The sequence below is a fragment of the Odontesthes bonariensis genome, chromosome 16, assembly GCF_027942865.1.
Source record: "Odontesthes bonariensis isolate fOdoBon6 chromosome 16, fOdoBon6.hap1, whole genome shotgun sequence".
Taxonomy (NCBI): Eukaryota; Metazoa; Chordata; class Actinopteri; order Atheriniformes; family Atherinopsidae; genus Odontesthes; species Odontesthes bonariensis.
In genome coordinates this window covers 27,978,105-27,999,505 of record NC_134521.1, presented here as the reverse complement: position 1 = coordinate 27,999,505, position 21,401 = coordinate 27,978,105, and the positions used below count along the sequence as shown (strand labels likewise).

Here is a 21,401-nt window from a genome sequence, read left to right as displayed (position 1 = left end):
ATTCCAAATACCAAACTGCATTCTGCATGTATTTCAAATGCTTAATGAACTGTTACAGATCTTTTCTAGCTATTTTGACGAATTAAAACTATAAGCCTCATTTGCCCATTCACACAGCACTCATTCTCCACATGTTTCTTTGTCATACACACACAGTTCAGGCCCTAAACCAGCCTGCTCAGACTGTAAAGTTTTCCCCAAAACAATTACATTTCATCAGCTCTGTTCTGTTTTCAATTAGAAATGTTTTTCGTGTCATTTAAAGTCCTTTTTTAAAAAATATATTTCAGGAATTCATTTTAGTTTCTTTGGAAATGGGGTTATATTGATACAAGACTGAATCAAAATGTGTTCAGTTGGGGTTCTTGAAGGCCCCTCTAAGAGCTACGCTGCTTTTTATGTGTTGTGTGAATAACAGAAACAGCAGTCAGAATGAACGCGTAGTCACCAAATATTCTGGGACATTTTAAAGCAATAGATTCTGTGCTCTATGTTACCGCATCTAAGCTAACGCCAGTGATCCTATCCTCCCTAACACTTCATATCAAGTATTAGTTTTTTTTGTTTCCTCACCTCCTTTACTCATGTCAGTTTTACGTTTTTTTTTTCTGTTTTCCTCTTTCTTCCTCCTTATTCCAGTCTGAAGCAACCCTCTCCCATAAAGGAAGGTGTTGTCACAGAAAAGAAATTATCTGCCACATGTTCTGGCATCTGCTCAGGCCCCACTGTCCGTCAGTCTGCTCAGAATAAACCATTGCAATTAGAGGTCTTGACGCTGGTGCCACCTCCACAGAGGATGTTTGATGAGATTCCCATATGGAAAGAGCTAGAAGGAAGAAATGAGAAAGATTCATCTGAAAAAAATTCTGCCAAGGAGGGTACAAATCCTTTGTGCAGAGGGTAAGAATGGATGAGGAGACATCTTTCTGCTGGCTTCTCAGCCGTAATCTCATTTTATGTTGTTGTTTGTCTGCCATGCAAATGGTTTGGTTCTAAATGATTTAGATTGTACGAAAAGTAAATTTTTATTATGTGTCTTTGCCTCTGTTCTAGCTCACCCACAAGAGATGCTGCTGAAGTGGATGCCCCTGTGACGCAGGATCACACACCAGAAACAGCAAAAGATTCAGAAAAACATCAAATGGTACCACCTGCTGCTCAGACCATTTCACCACCAGTTCAAGAGGAGCCCAAAGAGCCAGAGGAACCTTCTGTGCAAACAGCAACCTCTCTCAAGACTCCCCCTAAACTAGCTGGCGAGCAGACAGCTCTGGTGCTGGAGCCACAGCTCCCCTCAAAAGCAGACCCAGGGCTGCGGCTGGAACAAGATCTTCAGCCGCCAGACGAACCGCAAGTGGAGGCTGCAGCTGCGGAGAAAGCAACTGATGTTGTAGTTGGCGATCAGAAGAGTTTAATGAGCAATGAGAAGCCGGTGTGCGATGCAGAGAAGCAGCTGTGGGCCGCTGTGGAGGAGACCACAGGAGAGATCGCAGCGGAACGAGAGACTGGAAGTAGCGAAAGCACTGAAGAGAAGGAGGAGAAGCAGAAAGAGGAGAAGAGTATTATAGGGGGGTGAGTCAGTGATGGTGCCTTGCAGTCTCTGCAGCATGGCGTGACATCACATGCAAACATGGAGTGACTAACATTTTCAATTAAGCTGCAGCCTAACCAGTACAACTCAGTAGATGCAATTAACCCCATCAGAAGCTATTCTCTCCATATTAACCTCAGCGCTGTTTCTCTCAACATTTCAATTCAAGCAATTTGATTGGAGCTTTTCAGTTAAACATGTGTGTGTGTGTGTGTATGTGTTTTCTGTTTGTGTGGCAGTGCACAGACAGAGGCAGATGTGTGTGTTGCAGAGCTGCAGACGGAGCCGCCTGCTGGCTTCATGTCAGCAGTAGTTGGGGTGTTGTATAGAGGGTGAGTCCTTCTGCTTGCCGGTGTGGTTGAATTTGTTTTTAGGGTTTGATGCAGAATGCATTTAGATGCAGACTAAGAAAACAGTGCTGCTTGAAAGTTTGTGAACCCTGCTGAAGTTTCCACTTTTCTGCATAAACATGTCATAAAAGTGGATTGTAACCAAGACTAAAATTTGACTTTGTCATTTCAGGATTATTTGTGATAATCTGATGCTATGGTTCTGTTAAGCTACATATCTATGAGTGTCTGTTAGTGTTGGCTGAAATGACATGACCAGTCTTGCACAGTAATTTCACTTCACTCCTCTCTACAAAATGGCTTCAACCTTTTGGATGTCTGTGGGTTTCTTCCCCTGGACTGTTTACTTCAGGTCCTTCTACAGCATCTCTGCTGGTCAACACTTTGACTTGGTCAATCCAAAACATTAGTTTTGTTCCTATTTTACCAACCATTAGTGCAACTTGTGTGCTTATAGTTTTCACAACAGCTATAAGTTCTGTTTTTGGTGTCTTTCTTCCACAAAACATCTTTCTGATATCCGTCAGATTTCTCCATGTTTAGAGCAGTAGCTTTCTCCTTGCAGGCCCGTCATTCACACCATTGTTGTTCAGTGTTTTCCTAATGGTGCACTCGTGAACATTAACACGAGACAATGTGGGAGGCTTTTAGGCTTTATACTTGGTTGCTCCTCTTGAACTGTTACAACTTGGTGCTGGAGTGATCCTGTTAGTAAATCATTCTGAAGAAAATGAGTTTTCTTCCATTTACACACAAGCTGTCGGACTGTGTGAGGCCAAACTCTTAAGAGATGGTTTGTAGCCTTTTCTTGCCTGATAAGCATCAACAGCTAGTTCTCTGTGGTCCTTGTGAATCAACCTTTTTCATGCACATATGGGAAGTGCAGATCAGATGCCTGTTCTTTAAAACAGGACCCGCTGATACGTAGCTGTCGTCACATGAATGAAAACACCTGACTCTAATTTCACCTTCAAACGAACTCACACAGAAATTGGATTATTTGTTGCAGTGAGTAAATGGCCATGAATAGTATTCCTTATCTCATTTGTTCAAATAGTTTCAGTGTGTCGATGTTGCAGTCTTGTGTGCATATCTGATCATGTTTGAAGTCATATTTCTGCAGAAACATGGAATTTTATGGAGTTTTCATAAACGTCCTATCACATCTATGCATTAGAGAGTTTACATGTTGCCTCTAATCCAGATCCAGAGTGCATCATGCTGTTGTTGCTCGTGGTTGATTTGACATTGACATTGACCCTCCTCACCTCCAAATCTTCCTCTGAGCTGATCTCAGCTTTCGACTGCATGGCACTAGAAAGGGTTTTAGCTGCTCCCAATCATCAGAAGTGATGGAAATGCCAGTATGTTTTGAACTGGTTAGAAAACAGTGTTGGGTGGTTCTCTTTAAAACAAAAAATGTATTTTCTTTGGGTGCTTTTGTGCAACTCTTTGGACGAGCACCAAAACAAAGTCTGTGAAGGAACTGTTTAATCAAGCATGCTGTCTGGCTCTCTGTCACAGGGTTCAGCTGTGGTCATGATGCATTTTAGGGTGAGCTTTGTCTCACAGTTTTCCTGTCCCTCATGTCTGCCCTTTAGCTACGAGACAGTGGCCTCCTTGCTGCACACAGCTGGATCAAATGATGCCTGTCAGCAGCCCCCTGCAGACCAGCCATGCCCACTTACAAATAATGAAGACCCACCATGTTTACACGAAGCAGAAACAGCAATCCCGTGTTCCACTGAGCCAGATAATAAGCCACTGAGTATGATGGGCATGGACATTTCGCCCCCCACGGCTCTTTCTGACACAGCAGAAAGTCAGGCATTAATTGAGGATAAGGTTTCCGAGAATGGACTAGAGCCGAAACCGGGCAAGACATCTGGGCTGAGTCTGGTGGCAAGTCTGCGACGGGCAGCCACTGAGCAGGAGAAGGAGAGAGAACAGGAGATGGAGAGAAGGGAGACAGAAAGGATGGGAAACATTAAGAGGGCAGAGAGGGAGGAGAGAGACAAGAAAGAGAGAGAAGAGATTGAGAAGAAAGAGAAAGAAAGGGTGGAGAGGGAAGAGGCAGAAAAGAAAGAAAGGGTGGAGAGGGAAGAGGCAGAAAAGAAAGAAAGGGTGGAGAGGGAAGAGGCAGAAAAGAAAGAAAAGGTGGAGAGGGAAGAGAAAAAGGAAATAAAAAGGTTGGAAAAAGATAAGAAAGAGCTGGAAAACAAGCATCTGGAGGAGAGAGAAAAGGCACTGACAAAAATTAGGCAACAGAGAGACAAGACTGATGGGGAAGAGAAGAAAATGGAGAAGGAGGACGATTGGGAGAGAAGAAGAGCAATGGAAGATAAAAAGACAAAAAGGGAAGAGGAGGACAGTGGGGGAGAGACTCCATCATGGGTCGGGGAAAAGTATTTGGGCCTCTCATCAGTGTCAAACAATCAGAGAGGGAATAGCAGCCAATCAAACAACTGGCCACCACTGAGGGAGGCTGAATTGGATGATATTGCATATGATGAAAGGATACAGGGTAACGATCAAGAATGCAAATCTGTTCCCAAACCAGCGGGGACCGTCACACCTAATGCTGAGGCCAGTTTGGTTTCAACCAGACCAGCTGATTCTGTCCCTGCTTCCAAAGCGGTTACCAACAAACCTGAGAACTCTGTCTGTGCTGTTAAGAAAGCATTAGAACATCCTGGTGTGAGATCAGTTAAAAAGACTTCTTCCAGTCTTAAGCATGATGCCATCCCTGTGTGGCTAAGAGAAGATGAGGAAGAGGAAGTAGAGTATGAGCGAGGACATGAAGATCGTGGCTCCATCTGGCTGGCTGAACTGTACATGGAGGGGGAAGCAGGGTGAGTAAGGAGTGTAGGAGGGATAAATAGAAACAGGGTGAGAGGTGAGTGAGTGCTTGGTGCTTCTTATGTATGCTTCCACTTGAACTCACTGCATCCCCGGGGACATAGTATTTACTAAACTTGCTTAATGAGGGTTGGCATTTCCCTGTAAGTAGTTCATGTGAGTCATCCCCCAAAGAACATCATTACCGTATTCGTTCTGAAGAAAACTGGAAATTCCACTGCCATGGTTATGACTTTTGCCTGAGGTTTTCAAACTGCACAGAGATACATTGCATTTGAACAGCCAAGCTAGATGGTGTAGTTTAGATTATAAAAGCTCCAACAGTAGTTGTTATCCGTCATAAAGCTATTCTAAACCCTTTAGCAGTTTCCCATTCATAATCCAATACCAAAATACACAGATAAAAGTCCCTAAAATACTTGTAAGTTCAGAACTTGTAAATTCAGTACACTGTGGGAATAATCTGATAATAGTTGTTTGAACAGTGATTGGTGAATTGATAACATGAACTGCTAATAGCTACGGCATGCTGTTGTTTGTTGTTTGTGTAAATGTGCTGTAGTGTTGCTAGGCTAGAAAATGAGAAATAAGGCTGTGGTGGATGCGTCTGCATCTATTGTCTTTTTGTCATTGATTGTAATGGTCTACATGAATATGGCAAAAGGGCAATTACTTATTTGCATTTACTCACTCGGGCTGAGCAGCATGTGAGTTAGCATGGCTGTGGCGATGGGTTTGGTCATTGGATTGCTGCAGTTCATTTGAGACTGGAGCATGTTAAAGGGGAACTCCGGGGCATTTGAAGCGCAATCCCATTGCTAGAGGTTGTCAAATACTGATAGTAGGACACAGAGAGGTGCAAATCGGCGCTCCCTGTGCGGAGATTGCGCTGTTCGCGCAGCCTGTCATGCGAGGCTAATACGTGGTGGCTAAGGGGCAAGTGCTAACCCTTCCACGTAAAACAACAACTTGCACACTGCAGAAACGTCACACCACTTTATAAACCATCCGACAATAAAGTCACAAGCCTTACCATCAAAACCATATGCATGGTTCTCACATTACTGGCATGGGGACGTTACAAAACAACTTTATAAACAGCATGTCACTTACCTCTTGTTGGTATGCTCGCGCATGTGAAAGCCCAAAAGAGTCAATGGACGATAATCCCATATACAAAACAATTATCTTCTCTAGAAAAACTGCGTTCAAGTATTTAAAACATTACAACAATATTACTGGGCATGTATTGTTGTAATGTTTTAAATACTTGAACGCAGTTTTTCTAGAGAAGATAATTGTTTTGTATATGGGAGTATCGTCCATTGACTCTTTTGGGCTTTCACATGCGCGAGCATACAAACAACCGGTAAGTGACATGCTGTTTATAAAGTTGTTTTGTAACGTCCCCATGCCAGTAATGTGAGAACCATGCATATGGTTTTGATGGTAAGGCTTGTGACTTTATTGTCGGATGGTTTATAAAGTGGTGTGACGGTTCTGCAGTGTGCAAGTTGTTGTTTTACGTGGAAGGGTTAGCACTTGCCCCTTAGCCACCACGTATTAGCCTCGCATGACAGGCTGCGCAAACAGCGCAATCTCCGCACAGGGAGCGCAGATTTGCACCTGTCTGTGTCCTACTATCAGTATTTGACAACCTCTAGCAATGGGATTGCGCTTCAAATGCCCCGGAGTTCCCCTTTAAAAGCCGATGCAGCTTTCATTGGAGGAAAGAAGGGGGAATGTATGTCCAAATATCTTTGAAGCCAAGTGTGGAGAAAGCTTTTGAAGCCACGCTCTGCCCTCAGTCCAACACAGCTCCCATGTTTGTGTTTCTTCCAGGTTCTGGCTTTTTTAGATTAATTGTGCTATGTTGCCAAAGCGGAATGGAGCATGACATTATGCTGGTTGGATCTGTGGTTGGTCGCTTTTATTTCTATGCGCGTCAAGCTGAATGCTTAGTTATGAATTTTCCTTTTCTGTCCTCAGCCCGGGCAACCCATCTCCCGCCGTTACCCAGAGGCCCTCTTCACCCCCCTGCAGTGAACAAACTATTTATCAGAGCTCTGATGCCAGTCGGCTAAATAAACTTGAACTTCCTGTGACCAGTCAGACTAAAAGTCCACATCCTAACTCTCCTTTGGTGTCCAAGAAGGAGGAAGCATTCCTCACTAAAACTGGCCACAGTCTGGAGCTAGCAGGCAATGAGGATGGAGAATTTGTTCAGTCATCTGTGGTGCCTTGGCCCCTCCCACCAAACACAAACACTGCAAGCAGACCGAGCGACTCTAAATGCACAAAGACACACTCTGATACAAACACCAGTAAGACACACGATGACACAAAAGCAGCCACACATTCACAAGAGAGTCTTGAAATTAGGTCTGAGAATGGCATGAAGTCCATTTTAAACAAGGACACAAACACCTCAAAGACTGACGGTCCACAAATAAACAGTGTTGTTAACAGCCTCTCCAAAGACCAGCAGCTCCAGGAAGAGGAAAGGTTCCTATTGACTAAAATTTCTCAGATGTCAGGTGACGCATCCCCTGTTTCCGGCCCTCGTGGCATGAAACGTCTCATTCCTGTACCTGGTGATATTGACTGGGATACCACAGAGACTAAGAGCCAATCAGACATCCCCACGGACCTTACTGATCGTGGTCAGTACTCGGTTATCCCCTGCATTGATGCCCTGCAGGAAATAACTCTAAGCCAGTCAGATGAGCTACTTGGAGAGGAGGATGTGTAAGTCAGCAGAGGCTGTAAACCTGTGCTGCTCTCTCAGATGATGTGTGGGTGTCTGATCTCATCTCATCTTGGGTGCCTGAGACTCAAGGGGCTTGAGTCAGCCTTTAAAAACATGTGTGATAGAATAACCATAGCCTACCTAACATCATTATGAGGTTTCAGAGGCATGTCTTTTACCTGCTGGGAAGGTGATCTTTATTGAAGGGACACTACTGAGTGACATTGTAGGATATGTTGGATCATGAGGCTGTGGAGCTGAAACAAATTCAAAACATCTCAACTCAAAGCTAAGAGAACTTTGGCCTTTGAATATCAGGCATTCTTTTTTATTAGTTTATTGGCAGTACAACTGATTATTTTGAGATTCATCATGGAAAGTATGGAAAGTCAAAGCACAAACAGTCCAGTTTGACTGGATAAAAAACAAAAATGAAAGAAAACATCACACATTGACAAACAGACCTTGGTTGGCCCAATGGCAGATGTGCTTAGTCTACAGACTTTGCACATAAAGCACTGTGTTCAAATACTATTTAATTTTAAAGTATCCATAAAGTATCTCAGTAAGTATATATATGTTGCCACATGAGTTCATGCGGGGTGCTTTATAATTTAAAAGCCTTTCAGGTTGATGCCTTTAGCTGATTCTGTAAAGGGTAAGATGCATAGATTAGTAACTGGGGAGAAGAAAAACACGAAGCCAAACAGCACCAGTCTGCTTTGAGGCACATCCAGACCCAAATCTTGAATACCTATGTTTCGCAGTATGCTCTAACATCAGCTTGCTCATTCTGATCATCATTGCAAGATTGCACATGCATTGCTTACATTTACTCACAGCAGGAGAGTGATTTCCCGCCTTCTTTTACACTCTGTTCTCTGTTCTCATCATCTATCCTTCATCTTGTCTTCTCATAAGGGTAAAACACCAGCCAACTGACCTCCCTGATGGTGCACAGAAGAAACTTTCAGCACAGCCAAAAGACACAGACTCCACCACTTCTCTCCATCATTGTGAGATTAAGACTTCTCGTCTCCCGACATTACAAGAAGAAGAAACCCCTGGCCTTAAGACCCCAGACCCTGTGCAGCTGGTCAGAGACAGGGCTGATGGAAAGGATGACACAGCTGAGGTAAAGGTGCATACCAAACGCCCACATGAACTGGACAACACTGAGCGTTCCCTAACGTCATCCTCTCCCTGCAGGACCTGGTGAACTCCAGCCAGTCGCTGCTGCAGTGGTGTCAGAGCATCACTAACGGGTACCAGGGAGTGAAGGTCACAAACTTCAGCACGTCCTGGAGAAACGGCCTGGCCTTCTGTGCCATCCTGCACCACTTTCATCCAGACAAAATGTACGTCATTTGAATTTAACAGCTTTGTCATGGATTATGTATTTTGGATTAACATGTTTTTTAACATTATTTCAAGTTTACGCCTCTTGCAGCTCAATGTCTGTATTTCTAATTCATCTGTTCTAAATATGTTCTTCCATGCTTTTCCCATCAGAGATTTTGACCAGTTGGACCCTCACAACATCAAGCTCAACAACAAAAAGGTGAGGATGAGTTGCATGTTGATGAATTTAACAGTCAACTCTTCATGGCTGCTAACAGCGCTGCCAGCAGCACCTTTAACTGTTACCAATGTACAAATGACTTTCTCAACTGATTTAGTTTACAGTTTTGCCTGTTTGAGAGTTGCTCCGAATAAGTTGTCAAGTTACTTTTTGAGTTTTGACTAAATTTTAGAATATTTTTTAACTGTAAATACTTTTTTTTTTTTTTTTTGCCAATGGAGCAGAGAAGGTAAGCACGCTTACCATTGTCCCCACTAGCAACAGCATAAGTCCCAAGGCTCCAACAATACAATAACACTAACTATAAGGGGTATGATATAGGGAAAAACCAAAAAATGCATTTCAGTAACAGTAAGTAACATCAGTTAATCAACGAATAAATAAATCAAACTATGTTTGCATAGCACCATACATACCTAAGTCCTTCAGTTTTTGCAGCAAGATATTTCATATCTTCTATAAGTCTGTGGTAGCAAGAGCAATCTGCTTTGCAGCCATCTGTTAGGGCAGCAGCATCAGAGCCAGTGACTCAAAAAAAACTGAAAAGGCTGGCTCAATGCTGACGACTGCTCTGGAGCTGATTATACAAAGAAGAATGTAGAAAAATCTGCTCGTAATGGATTATGATGGACACCCGCCACACAAGATAAGCATCAAACAGCAAAGTGTGCTCTATCAGAGGCTTCTTTAGCTTTGCAGATATGTCAGATATGATTTAAACCACTTAAAGGAAGTGCCAAAGTGGCCAGTCGAAGTCTGTCAGTGGTCTACTGTTTTAAATGTTTCACTTAAATCAAACAGAACTCAAACAGTTGGTTTATCCCTTTCAATATTGAGCCCAAGATCATTTAACAACCTTTAGAAGTGAACTGATTAAGTGGTTTTAACATATAAATCAGCTCTTAAGTACCTTAAGACTTTGTTTTTTACGAGGACATGAAACAAAAGCTAAAATAGCACTTTGAACCGTTATGTGGAACATCCTGTCTGAAAAAAATTGTGTTGGCAACTTTCAGTCCAGCTTCAGAGTATTCCATGATTGCTATAAATCTCAAAGCCCATGTTTCATTCCCTCTGGTATGATGGAGTAATCTGAAGTTTTGCATAGCTGATATCAGTGTTGCTATCTGTAACATTTCTAATGTCTCTCTTTTCTGGCATCAGGCATTTGACGGCTTTGAGGCGCTGGCAATCTCTCGTCTGTTGGAGCCGTCCGACATGGTTCTTCTGTCCATCCCCGACAGGCTCATAGTCATGACTTACCTCAGCCAGATACGCTCACACTTCACAAACCAGGAGCTGAGCGTGCTGCAGATAGAGCACAACAGCAGTCAGTCCAGCTACGGCCTCGCCCTCTCCGGTCCCGCTCCCACCAACGTTGATGCTGCGGCTTTCTGCATGGCCAGACTGAATGAAGGCGTGAGCCTGGAGGAAGGAGGGAGCAGCACGCTCGTTGTCCCGCCACCGAGAACCAAACGGGTGGTGAAAGGTATGAGACCAATTTCTCTCCGTAAACATTTTACTTTATGTTCTGGTTGGATGCATTTAAGTGATCATTTTTACTGTTATTCATCACACCTGTCTTCATTGATTAAGTCTTATTTAATTTACTTTAGCTATTGACCTTTGAGTCGGCTCATCACAATAAAAAGATTTTAATTCACTCTCTCAAGTCTTCCTTCCAGTTTTTGTCTGCAAATGTGTTCAGCCCTACTACTATACATAATACATCCCGAATTTAAATCCTGAAATAAAGAATTAATCCAGTGCAAAAGAGGATGGAGACAAAGGAGAGGAACTTTCCAGAAGAAAAGTGCTCACATGAGCATTTCTCTAGCTTAACTGAGGAATCTGAGGTAGCAGTGAGTAAGGGCAAGAATAGATAAGCAAATCATTAAAAAGGGCAGCAACTGCTTATTTAAGATTCTTATCTTTGCTTGCTTTTTTTTATGTAAAGCACTTTGAATTGTTTGTACATGAAATGTGCTATATAAATAAATTTGATTTAATTTGATTTGATCTTTAATAGATTTCCCAGCTTTAGAGACAGCAGATAAGTCTAATTTCAGTGGAAATGTGCTTAAGTGACACACAATGACATACAATTTAGATTTGGTAGAATGATGCAGTTGTAAACATGGCATCTATCGATCTATATTGAAAAACGATTGAATGTGGCACTTTTTCGTTCATTTAGATGAATATTTCTCTCTGCATGGGAGCTGTTAAGTTTGTTGTTGTTTTTTTTAAAACTTCCTCGGTGTCCCTGAGGATATATTAGCCTCTGATCCATGGTTTCCCTCGTGAATACCGTGTTTTTTGGAGGAGCTGTGTTTATTTCCGATGAGGGCTTTCTATTTGCTGTTTTCTCTGTGCTCGTATCACTGCCTGCTTTAAAGTGAATTATACTCATTTAGAATTTTTAAAAATTACGTTATGATGCTCCATAAGATATATTATATTAAAACGTAATGAGAATTTTCATGTTGTTTAGTCCTAATTAACTTAAATATGATCTGTGTTTTCCAGTGTCACTGCAACTTTTCAGCCTTTAATCTTTATAGATTGTCTTAATGAGTAGAATGACTTTCTTTGACCCGAGTTTTGAACAAAGTTTTCACAGAAGCTTTGAATGTGATCTGTTTTAGCAGATGAGTCAAGGACCCCGCTGCCGCCCCCGAGGTCGATTGCCAAAGCAGCCAAATCTGGACCGGCTCAGGTGACTGTTTTTCATGTTGCTTCTGTAACTGACGAAGAGCTGTCCAATCTGTGTGATGTCATTGTGCAAAATTAGGTTGAGGAACCTGCATGAATGTCTGGCTTACAGAGATTAATTCAAACTCAAAGTTTTTCCTTTTCCAGGATGGAGATACAAAGACTGACTCCACTCCAGACAACTCAAATAACACAGGTAGGCACCTGAAAAAGGCACAGCCTTTCTGAGGCAACATTCCTATATATTTCTGCACCCTCTTATCTTCATTATTTGTGTTCTTTTTCTTTCACGGTCTAATCTGTCCCATGTGTGTCTTGGTTTGCAGAGCAGCAGAATGTAGCTCAGACCCAGCCTCCTAAACAAGACGAGGAAACAATGGTCAGTTATGTGTTCGTCCCTTTCCTCTTCTCAGCTTCACATCTACATCTCTTTGACTCTCAACAACGACAACGTAACCATTAGCTGCACTCAGGGCAGAATCACATTTGGATCACAAAGATTTCACAGTTTGTATTTTCCCAAACCTCTGACCTCTTTTTAATCTTTGAACATCTTTTTCCACCTTCCTTTTGCTTTCCTTTCCCTTTTTCTGTCTCTGTGTGGCTACTGGCCATCGTCTTGTGCATGTTCATGCGTGCTTGTGTGTGTTTGCATCCATTTGTGTGTGTGTGTGTGTGTGTGTCTGTGTGTGTGTGTGATGTGGTTCGTGTCAGTGTCTGCAGGACACCAGCCAGTATGTGTTAAGTGAACTGGCAGCGTTGGAGACGGAGCAGAAGCACATCGACAGCAGAGCCGCTGTGGTGGAACGACGACTGCGAAGCCTCATGGAAACAGGCGAGTATTTATCTTTAAATGTTTTTCTTTGGTTTTACCTTAAAAGCTCAGGATAAAATAACTTGAATTGATTTAGAACAGTTTGTGTGGTCGGAGGATAGTCCCCTGACAGTTTGGTCCCATGCTGTGCAGAGCATGTGGCCATTCACACATTTTAAACAACATGAAATATGTGGCACTGTAAGTATTTTAAACCCAAGTTTTAAAGAACATTGCTCCAATTAAGGCTCTGACAACCTAGCTGCTAGCACAAAATTCTTGACACGCACCTTTATTATCTGGATTACCCGGTTTTCCCTGTACTTTGCACACTGGAATACAGAGTTTATTGTTTTCTGCAACAATTTAAGCATTTGTGTACTTACAGTTCTTTATTTATCTGGTTGCACAGGAAGTGACCGCAATGAAGAGGAAAGGCTGATACAGGAGTGGTTTACTTTGGTGAACAAGAAGAACGCTTTGATTCGCAGGCAGGACAACCTGGAACTACTGTAAGTGTTCCAGAAGTTTACTCATATACCACAAACATCCTTTATTTTTAATTCCACTGATTCTTATCTGCAGACAAGAGGAGCAGGATCTGGAGCGGAGATTTGAGCTTCTGACCAGAGAACTACGGGTCATGATGGCTATAGAAGGTCAGTAAGCAACAGATTGTTGAGGTTTTTAAATGTTATTTATTTTCTAATCTCTGTGTTCGGAAATGCTAAAATGCTAGCAGTTAAGCTTAGTTTAAAAGCCCTTATACACCAAGCTGACAATCCGCCGTCAGGAGCATCAGGAACATCATCAACACTTTTAGAGTCATCATCAGAACTGTGCTTCATTCTTATTGGCTGTTCAACATAGCCGGAGAATCCTTGATGAATTAATCCATGAGTGCGGTTTCTTTAAATCTCTTCTCTGCCGCTTCCTTCTTACTCCCACAACCAACAGGACAAAGATAGCCAACAAAGTTCTCATGAGCCATATTTTCAAAGCACTCACAAACTTCTTCAGTGTACGAATGATGACGGTGCGATAATGTTTTGTTTACATCCCCGCAGTTTTCAGGTTTTACTTACAGGTTTAATACCGTGAATAGACTACCCCCACGACCTAGATGCTGGCAGCACCATGAGACTGAGCAGGTGGCACTTTCATTCCAGCTGGTTCTGGACATCTTAATGGTAGCACAGAGTATAGAACTATCACACACAGTCCCAGTTTATTCCTTTCAAATCAGCTTCCACAATTCTCGTTATCCCTCAGCATTACAATTTCGCTAAAGCTCTGAGCGGTGAACATGCATTCAAGGCAAGTGGTAACATTCCACAACATTAACCGCGAATCATGCTCATGCTCAGGCTTTTCCAGTTACTATGGCAACATTTTCATTAAAACAGAAGTAATCTACTGTGTTTTCAGTTCCTCGGACAGTTCATGTGGATGTCTTTGCTTTTTCAGCTTTTTCAACAGAGCATTTACCGTGATTTGCTCGTGACTCGAGGCATTTTGGAGTTGACAGAAGACAATGGCAACTGTGTATTCTTTGTTTTAGGGTGACCGGAACCCGTTGCTAGGCAGGAAATAAGCAGATGTGTAACATGGTAACATAGACAAGTAATGAAAGCCTGGATTACAGCATAAACCAAGTCACACAGTGGCAGAGAATAACTACCTTTGGTGTTTACTGGCACAAAAAAAGTCATACAACACACTGCAGGAGGGGGAATCTCTTCAAAACAATTTGAGAGGAAATCTGTTGAAATTGTGAAAGTTTAAGAATAGAAATAGATTATGCAAAAGCTCTGCTGATTGTTTTGCAGACTGGCAGAAGTCTTCCACTCAGCAGCAGAGGGAGCAGCTGCTCCTCCAAGAGCTGGTGTCATTAGTCAACCAACGCGACGAGATCATCCGAGACATCGATGCCAAAGAGAGAGGGTGAGTTCGTGTCCACCAAAATAATTGTTGAAATCATATCTATCATTTTTACACCTCGTTGTTATAAGTGATGAACTGATTGGCTACAGATGGTCATGAGTTCTGAGCTGCTAAATGTGTTTGTGATTGTGTTTGCAGTGCACTGGAGGAGGATGAGCGCCTGGAGCGAGGTCTGGAAATGAGGAGGAGAAAATACAGCAACAAAGACAAATGTGTGTTACAGTGAGAGGGACAAGCACCAAAAGCACTTGTTTGGGATTCTTTAAGGTCACAAAAGAACTTTTTCTGTAACTGAAGATAAAAAGAAAAAAAAAAATCTTTCGGGACTTTGGGGCTTTGCATTTTGCATTTTCCATTTTTTTAAGTGCTTTTATCCTCCCAGAGATGTGCCCTGAATCTGAGGCTGCAAAGTGCGTGTTCTTTGAAAGTTGCACATCAAAGTTTCAGTGTGTCTTAATGTCATAGTATTATTTTAATTCTCTTTACCTATTTTTATTTATTTAAATGATGTGTCATGACGTCAAACTCTGACTGCCAATATGTTGTTTTTTGTGTGTGTTTATTCATATTCAGTATTCAAACACTGGCTTATCCTCTTTTTGTCCGGGGGATGCTGTGGGTGAGCCTTCTTCATCATTGCAAGAGATTTTCAAAACTGAGGCCAGATGTGCCTTCATTTGTAAGAGGCTGTTCACAGTCGCTTATTATCAGCGCACACAGACGGATTTGTTCTCTTTCAGGTGATGCTTATTTTACCTGTCAATTTCCAGACTTAAAAAGAATTCTACAAACATGTTGAGACATTTAAAAAAATCAGAATTGTGCGCGATAGATCGAGCTGGACTCAAACCTGCAATATAAGTTTCCAAATTCAGGGTGGTCCTGACGTGGCTTTTCTTGATCCTGGAAGTAGACTCAAGCTTGAAGATTTTATTTGAAGTTAAACTGGCGACTTCTGTAACCACAGCCCGTGTGGAGGGGATGTTCACCCAATGAAAGAGTTCCCTAATTTCTGAATTGTTTGACTACTGTGTGCATGCTGTTTCAGGTGTGCTGATAAAGTGGTACCCATCACGCACTGTATAGGCTATCAAGTGTGGCTGTCTATATTTATGAGTGCACGTTGACAGTTGTGATGAGGATCAATAAATATTGGTTTGTTGCTTCTATTTGTCCATCATGAATTAAATGAGTCTTTGTTGAAAAGGTGTGCAATGATGCAAACTAATATACGGTCCCTAAATAACTGATTTATGCATAAATGTGTCCGAAATCATGAAGCAAGATTACCGACAGAATACCTTTTCATTTAATGTTAATTTATAGTTTGTGTAAACCATAAAATGTATCATATTGTGACCCAGAGACCAGCTCAAGCATCATATCTGTGAAAAGATCAGCTCACTCAGGTCACACAGCAGCTGGTATATAATCAGTAAGCTTTATACAGGAATTATAATGCCCCTCTCTGGTTTATGAACTGCCTTTCTGAAGTCTCCATTTTGATAACTGAAACAGAGTTATACTAAATACCTAATATCTCTATAACTGTGGAACTGTTTTTTTAAAATGACCTCCATCATCCTGATCAGGAGTGAATTTAGGTAATGACATCATAATGGCATGTAGAAAAAAAATAAACAAATAGAAAAAAAGTATGAATACGGAATTTCAGAAGCCGGACAATACTATTATAAAAAGATACATGTGACCTCAGGAAGTTCAATTTCATGTGACTTTTTAAGCTAATGCTATGGTTTTTCTGTGCCATCAGAGTTTGAATACGAATTGCTAAAATTGAATTTTTACAGCATTGAATTTGAAAAACCAACAGTCAAAAAAAAATCAATTTCTAAAAACAAAATTCAGTGGAAAAAAATTCAAATTCAAAAAATTCAACTTCAAAAAATTCAGTGGCAAAAAAATTCAGTGAAAAAGAACCAGACTCAACATCCGGGTAAACAGGGAGAAGCAATCGATCCCTGTCTCAATTCATCCAACGGCAGCCAATCAAGCTAATATCAGCTCAATAGATATTGAGTAATATCTATTACTCAATTTTACAACACAACAAACACAAATGGCAAATAAAGTAAACTCACTCACTTAAGCACCATCACCCGCGTTGGTGGACATGACTGATCTGTCTAATGGAGCGTAACTTGATTGCTTCTCCCTGTTTACCCGGATGTTGAGTCTGGTTCTTTTTCCACAGAATTTTTTTAAGTTAAAATTTTTCCACTGAATTTTTGTTTTTAGAAATTGATTTTTTTTTTCAGATGTTGAATTTTTTTACACTGATTTTTGTTTTTAGAAACTGTTGGTTTTTCAAATTCAAAGTCTGATTTTGATGCTGTAAAAAATCAATATAAGAAATTCGTATTCAAACTCTGATGGCACAGAAAAACGTCCATATAATTCCTTCATTTGTATTTTCTTTTATGCTCTGATGGAGGCCACCGGGCCCACACGCAGCTTTGTTGACATGAAAGGGTTAATTTTGGGAGTTTAAGATTAGTTCAGTACTTTAAGATATATTCAGCGTTTTAATTATTGATTGATTTATCAGAAAATAGTTAGTTTCAGGTCCTTGTGTAACCTAAAATGAGACAAAACCCGAGGTAAGTGTGAGCTAATTGACGAATACAGCAAGAATTAAAAAAGGAGTGAATTGGACGAAGTACATATGTTCGGAGCAAAGTTGAGAATGGGTTATTTGATCGAATGTAGGGACATTGCCATGCATAAGAAAATGTTTCAACCTCAGAGAATCTCCTAATTTAATCTCAAACATCGAGGATAACGGACGTATCCCTGGTGGTCTAGTGGTTAGGATTCGGCGCTCTCACCGCCGCGGCCCGGGTTCGATTCCCGGTCAGGGAACACGTTTTTTCTCCACCTCTGGGCTTACGTGAAGTCGTTTCAAAATCCAAAAACGAAAAATTCCAATTTCATTGTATTGGTAACTAGTTTGTGGTGTGCTTTAACAACTTGGGCTGTTCAGCACATGATAAGAGGGATCAGTTAACTGTGGTACTGTCCCTGATTGAACTGCAGCCAAGGGAAATGTAAGTATTTGATATCAAAATTTCCAGTCAAGTATTCTCCTATCACTGGTGTGTGATTAGAGCTCTCATGCAATTTTACTTTCACCGAGGTTTATTCAGCACTGCAGATCTCAAAAGTCAGAGCCTGAGGAAGAGAGGGACGTCCAGTGGAGTCAAGCAGGTCACTCCCCACCCCTTAAAGGAGCTGCTTGAATAGAGGTGTAAATGAATGAAAAAGGAGCTGCTGAACTGTCTCTCTGTGTGCTCTTTTTTTCCTTCTTTTGTTACCAAAGCATGTCACGCCTCTGAAACTGTCTTTAAAGCTTTTTGGAGTACTTGATGAAGGCTCTGTGTTATTTTACAGTTGGTCTTCTGTTCACTTCTTGTATTGTCCATGTGTGTATGTGAGCTTTATAGCTAATCGGCTTGTCTCTGCAGTGCAGATCTCAACCTCACTGCGATCCACTAATTTGACTTGACAGAGAAGACCGAGCTAATCCAAAAGCATGTTGGACGTCCGCTGCTTTGTTGACCGTCACTCACCTGGGGAACCACCTGAAGCTCTCCTCACCGCAGACCCTCCATTCTGTCACGATGGAGCCAGAGCACGGCCAGGAAGAGCGTGCCCACATGAGGTGTTGGGTGAGTGTGCTGAGTTGTCTTCTACTGGCCTGTCTCTACGTTGGCAGTTTGTATGTCTGGAGGAGCAGCTTACCGAGGTATGCTTCTCATCAGCTGTCATGTGGGACTCCTATGCTTAAGCCCTTAAACTGGAACTGTGTGTGTTTTTGTGCATGTGTGTGTGCAAAGGGACCATCCAAGTGTGGTGAAGCGTCGCTGTGCCAGTGTGCTGCTGGTCTCTGCAGTGTCACCTGCAGTTCTAAAGGCATGGATGCACTGGGCTGGTGTCAGTGTGAGTACACATGGGTCAGCATTTTGTATCTGCCTGTAGGGCAGTTTAAAAATGTACCATAAAACGGGAAAAAAAACTGTTACAAACCAATCATTTAATTCAGACACACATGTCCATGTTTCCATCCAGTGGCACATGGAATACTTTTCTTTTTTTTTTTTCACTTTTACTACAGCCCAGATCTAACAGCCAGGCTTAGACGGACATCTACATGTATCTATTGTTGTTGTTGTGGGACCATGGCCGCATCAAACAGCTCCCCTCACTCCAGCAGGAAACTTATTTTGTCCTTAAAGAATTTATTAGTTTCAAAACTATCCTACTGGAAGAATTCAGTGAAGAATGGAACAATATAGATCGAAAACAAACAGACTTGGAATTAAATTCCAATCACAGTCAGTCTCCAACAGGTTTCAGCATGCTCCGAAAGCTATTTGCTTTCTGAACGCTCCACAATATGATCAGCAGACCACAAGTTATGAGCTGCTTTTTGTTTTGCAGCTGTCATGCAGTATTACCATGGAAACAGGACCTTAGTTCTAACATGCATCAGTTTAATTGACAAGACGTTTGAGCATGAAATGCCTATCAGGTATAAATCTAAAGCAACGTCACAAGAACATTAAAGCAAGAGGCATTAAGACGGACCGAATGCATCATCATCACTGCTGGATTTTTAACATCACTGATACAGTTTATGGGGTCGGTACTTGAATGAACTTCAGAATGGTTTCATGTTTTTTAAAAGTATGCTCTGTGTCTCCAGGTCAATGTTCCTGTGTGGGAGTTGATGGGAGTTCGTGTAGAAGGTTTTCTTCCTGCTGCCATACTTCCATTACTACTGACCATGGTTAGACAGGGAGCATACAGCCATGCCCAGAGCCGGTAGAAAGGAGTTCTGTATTCATCACATTGATAAATACATTCTCTTTAAATCAACAAATTAGTTTCATATTTCTAGAAACCATAAAGAAATACTTGTTGATGAAATCTTAAGACATGAGGGGAAAGATTACATATCAGATTAGTATCTGTGACTAAGTCAGATGAGAGCCAAGGAGTTTTCAGAAGCTCCTAATTCCTCTTTGAAGATCCTCTTCACCTCATAGAATATTTTATTTATGCTACATTGAGGCAGTTCGGACATCTCAGGGATTTCATTTCCATTCCTACGATGATATGCCGTGACTTTACTGCATCTATCAAGTTTCTGCATTTTGTAGTGAAATCCCATGAGCATATTTAAACTGAAAAGTCTACCTATATTTTCCAGATCCTCACTTTTAATCTTTTTTTTTTCCTCTGGATGATATAAACATCTGAGTTTATTCTACAAATCAGGTTTTTTATCTCGGGCCCCTGGTTCACTGTGCTATTGACAACCCTGATGGCTTCACAGTGGACCTGCAGTCTGTCCTGGGTGTGTTTGTCTTTAATAACATTTAAACATCAAAAGAGTTTACTGTGGAGATTGCTCTACATGTGTGCTTCCATTGCATTGAAGGTCATCATGAAGTCCTGACTTAATTTTCCCAGATGTTGAGTCGTGGAAGCTGTGTGTGCGAGATGCAGTGTGGCTCAGGAACCAGCTGGTGGCGCCAGTGACAGAGGAGCTGGTGTTCAGAGGGGCCATGCTGCCTATGCTGGTGCCTTGCACTGGACCCACAGCTGCTGTCTTCACTGCTCCGCTGTTCTTTGGTGTTGGTATGGCAAAAAGATTTCCAAACTGAAAAGTATTCATATTTACTTTTCATATATATATTTCATATTTTCATATTTATTTGATTTTATTTCAAATACTTTACAGAAAACATTTGCATCACAAAGACCTGATGTTTACTGTTGATGTTGATGGTGCTGGGACTAACTTTGTTCTGTTTGTTTGTGTTGGCGTTATATTTGTTAGAAGTTTTTCCCGACACTTCATAGCACATTGACTTATTTATTTATCATTCTAGCTCATTTCCATCATATCATAGAACAGCGGCGCCTTGGCAAGGACAGTATGAGTATCATCCTCCTCGTGGCAGGTCAGTTTGCTAAAACACTCGGATAAACTATATGACTTAAGGAAAATGGGCTGTGAAAAGCTTTCATTTTTTTGTTTTTTATCTCTCAGTAACTGATAAAGTGAAGATGAACCGTATGAATCTGACTTATTGTGTGTCGTGCTGTGCTGTTACAGGCATGCAGTTCCTGTACACAACTGTGTTTGGTGCCTTCACTGCCTTTGTCTTTCTGAGAACTGGTGAGATGTGGAGCCCAATGCTCATTTGTTTGTGAACACACTTTCACAGCACACACCTTATAAAAAAATCAATGATCTGTGTTTCTGAAGGTCATGTTGTGGGCCCAGTTTTGTGCCATTCGTTCTGTAATAGTCAGGGTCTACCTGACCTCAGCTCTGCCCTACACCACCCTCAGCACTCAGCCCTGCTCTTTTCATACCTCATGGGCGTCCTGCTGTTCCTGCTGCTGCTCTTCCCGCTCACCGACCCCTTCTTCTACGGCACCATTCCAGTCTGCAGCCTGGCCCCCCCTCCAGAAGCTGTATGTTAAATTTATTGTAATAAAGTACACTCAAGTTCTGAAAATGTCTTTTAAACTCTGGATTCTATTTTGCATTTTCAAAGCTGTATTTTTAATGAAAAATGTGTGCGTGGGTTTGTGAGCTTGAGGGGAGAAAGAGTCTAGCACTCCAGACATTTCCTGCATGGTTTAAAATATTTCCTACTTTATTGAAACTCAACACTAGTACAGCTTTTCCTGGCTACCAGAGAGAAAGAGATGTGTGTGTGCAGCTGAGAAAAACAGATGAACTGTGGAAGTGAATGAGT

The 21,401-nt window shown here is 41.6% G+C and overlaps 2 protein-coding genes and 1 non-coding gene across 19 annotated transcripts in view; all 3 read left to right on the top strand.

Moving 5' to 3' along the window:
• LOC142401415 (uncharacterized) overlaps positions 1-15,773 on the top strand; it is a 30,543-nt gene extending 14,770 nt beyond the window's left edge. For 7 of the 17 annotated variants that reach the window (XM_075486807.1, XM_075486814.1, XM_075486813.1 and 4 more), the window contains 17 exons: positions 640-900; positions 1,054-1,572; positions 1,831-1,923; positions 3,543-4,793; positions 6,790-7,548; positions 8,471-8,684; positions 8,759-8,907; positions 9,062-9,110; positions 10,296-10,620; positions 11,780-11,850; positions 11,994-12,042; positions 12,173-12,225; positions 12,561-12,681; positions 13,073-13,172; positions 13,246-13,319; positions 14,490-14,604; positions 14,743-15,773. In XM_075486807.1, coding sequence (XP_075342922.1) covers positions 640-900; positions 1,054-1,572; positions 1,831-1,923; positions 3,543-4,793; positions 6,790-7,548; positions 8,471-8,684; positions 8,759-8,907; positions 9,062-9,110; positions 10,296-10,620; positions 11,780-11,850; positions 11,994-12,042; positions 12,173-12,225; positions 12,561-12,681; positions 13,073-13,172; positions 13,246-13,319; positions 14,490-14,604; positions 14,743-14,830 — 4,291 coding nt within the window. In that variant the 3' untranslated portion in view covers positions 14,831-15,773. The remainder of the gene's footprint in view (positions 1-639; positions 901-1,053; positions 1,573-1,830; positions 1,924-3,542; positions 4,794-6,789; positions 7,549-8,470; positions 8,685-8,758; positions 8,908-9,061; positions 9,111-10,295; positions 10,621-11,779; positions 11,851-11,993; positions 12,043-12,172; positions 12,226-12,560; positions 12,682-13,072; positions 13,173-13,245; positions 13,320-14,489; positions 14,605-14,742) is intronic. The other 10 variants (XM_075486810.1, XM_075486808.1, XM_075486809.1 and 7 more) reach the window with 10 other exon arrangements.
• A 1,642-nt stretch (positions 15,774-17,415) lies between these two features.
• trnae-cuc (transfer RNA glutamic acid (anticodon CUC)) lies at positions 17,416-17,487 on the top strand. The gene has a single exon. It is a non-coding gene; the product is annotated as a tRNA-Glu (tRNA).
• Positions 17,488-17,667: 180 nt separating this feature from the next.
• LOC142401862 (CAAX prenyl protease 2-like) lies at positions 17,668-21,123 on the top strand. Its single transcript, XM_075487323.1, has 9 exons — positions 17,668-17,870; positions 18,090-18,293; positions 18,462-18,564; positions 19,331-19,414; positions 19,906-19,984; positions 20,101-20,268; positions 20,523-20,594; positions 20,750-20,812; positions 20,903-21,123. The coding sequence occupies exons 3-9, from the start codon at positions 18,544-18,546 to the stop codon at positions 21,121-21,123; spliced, it is 708 nt and encodes a 235-aa protein (XP_075343438.1). The 5' UTR covers positions 17,668-17,870; positions 18,090-18,293; positions 18,462-18,543.
• Positions 21,124-21,401: the final 278 nt, after the last annotated feature.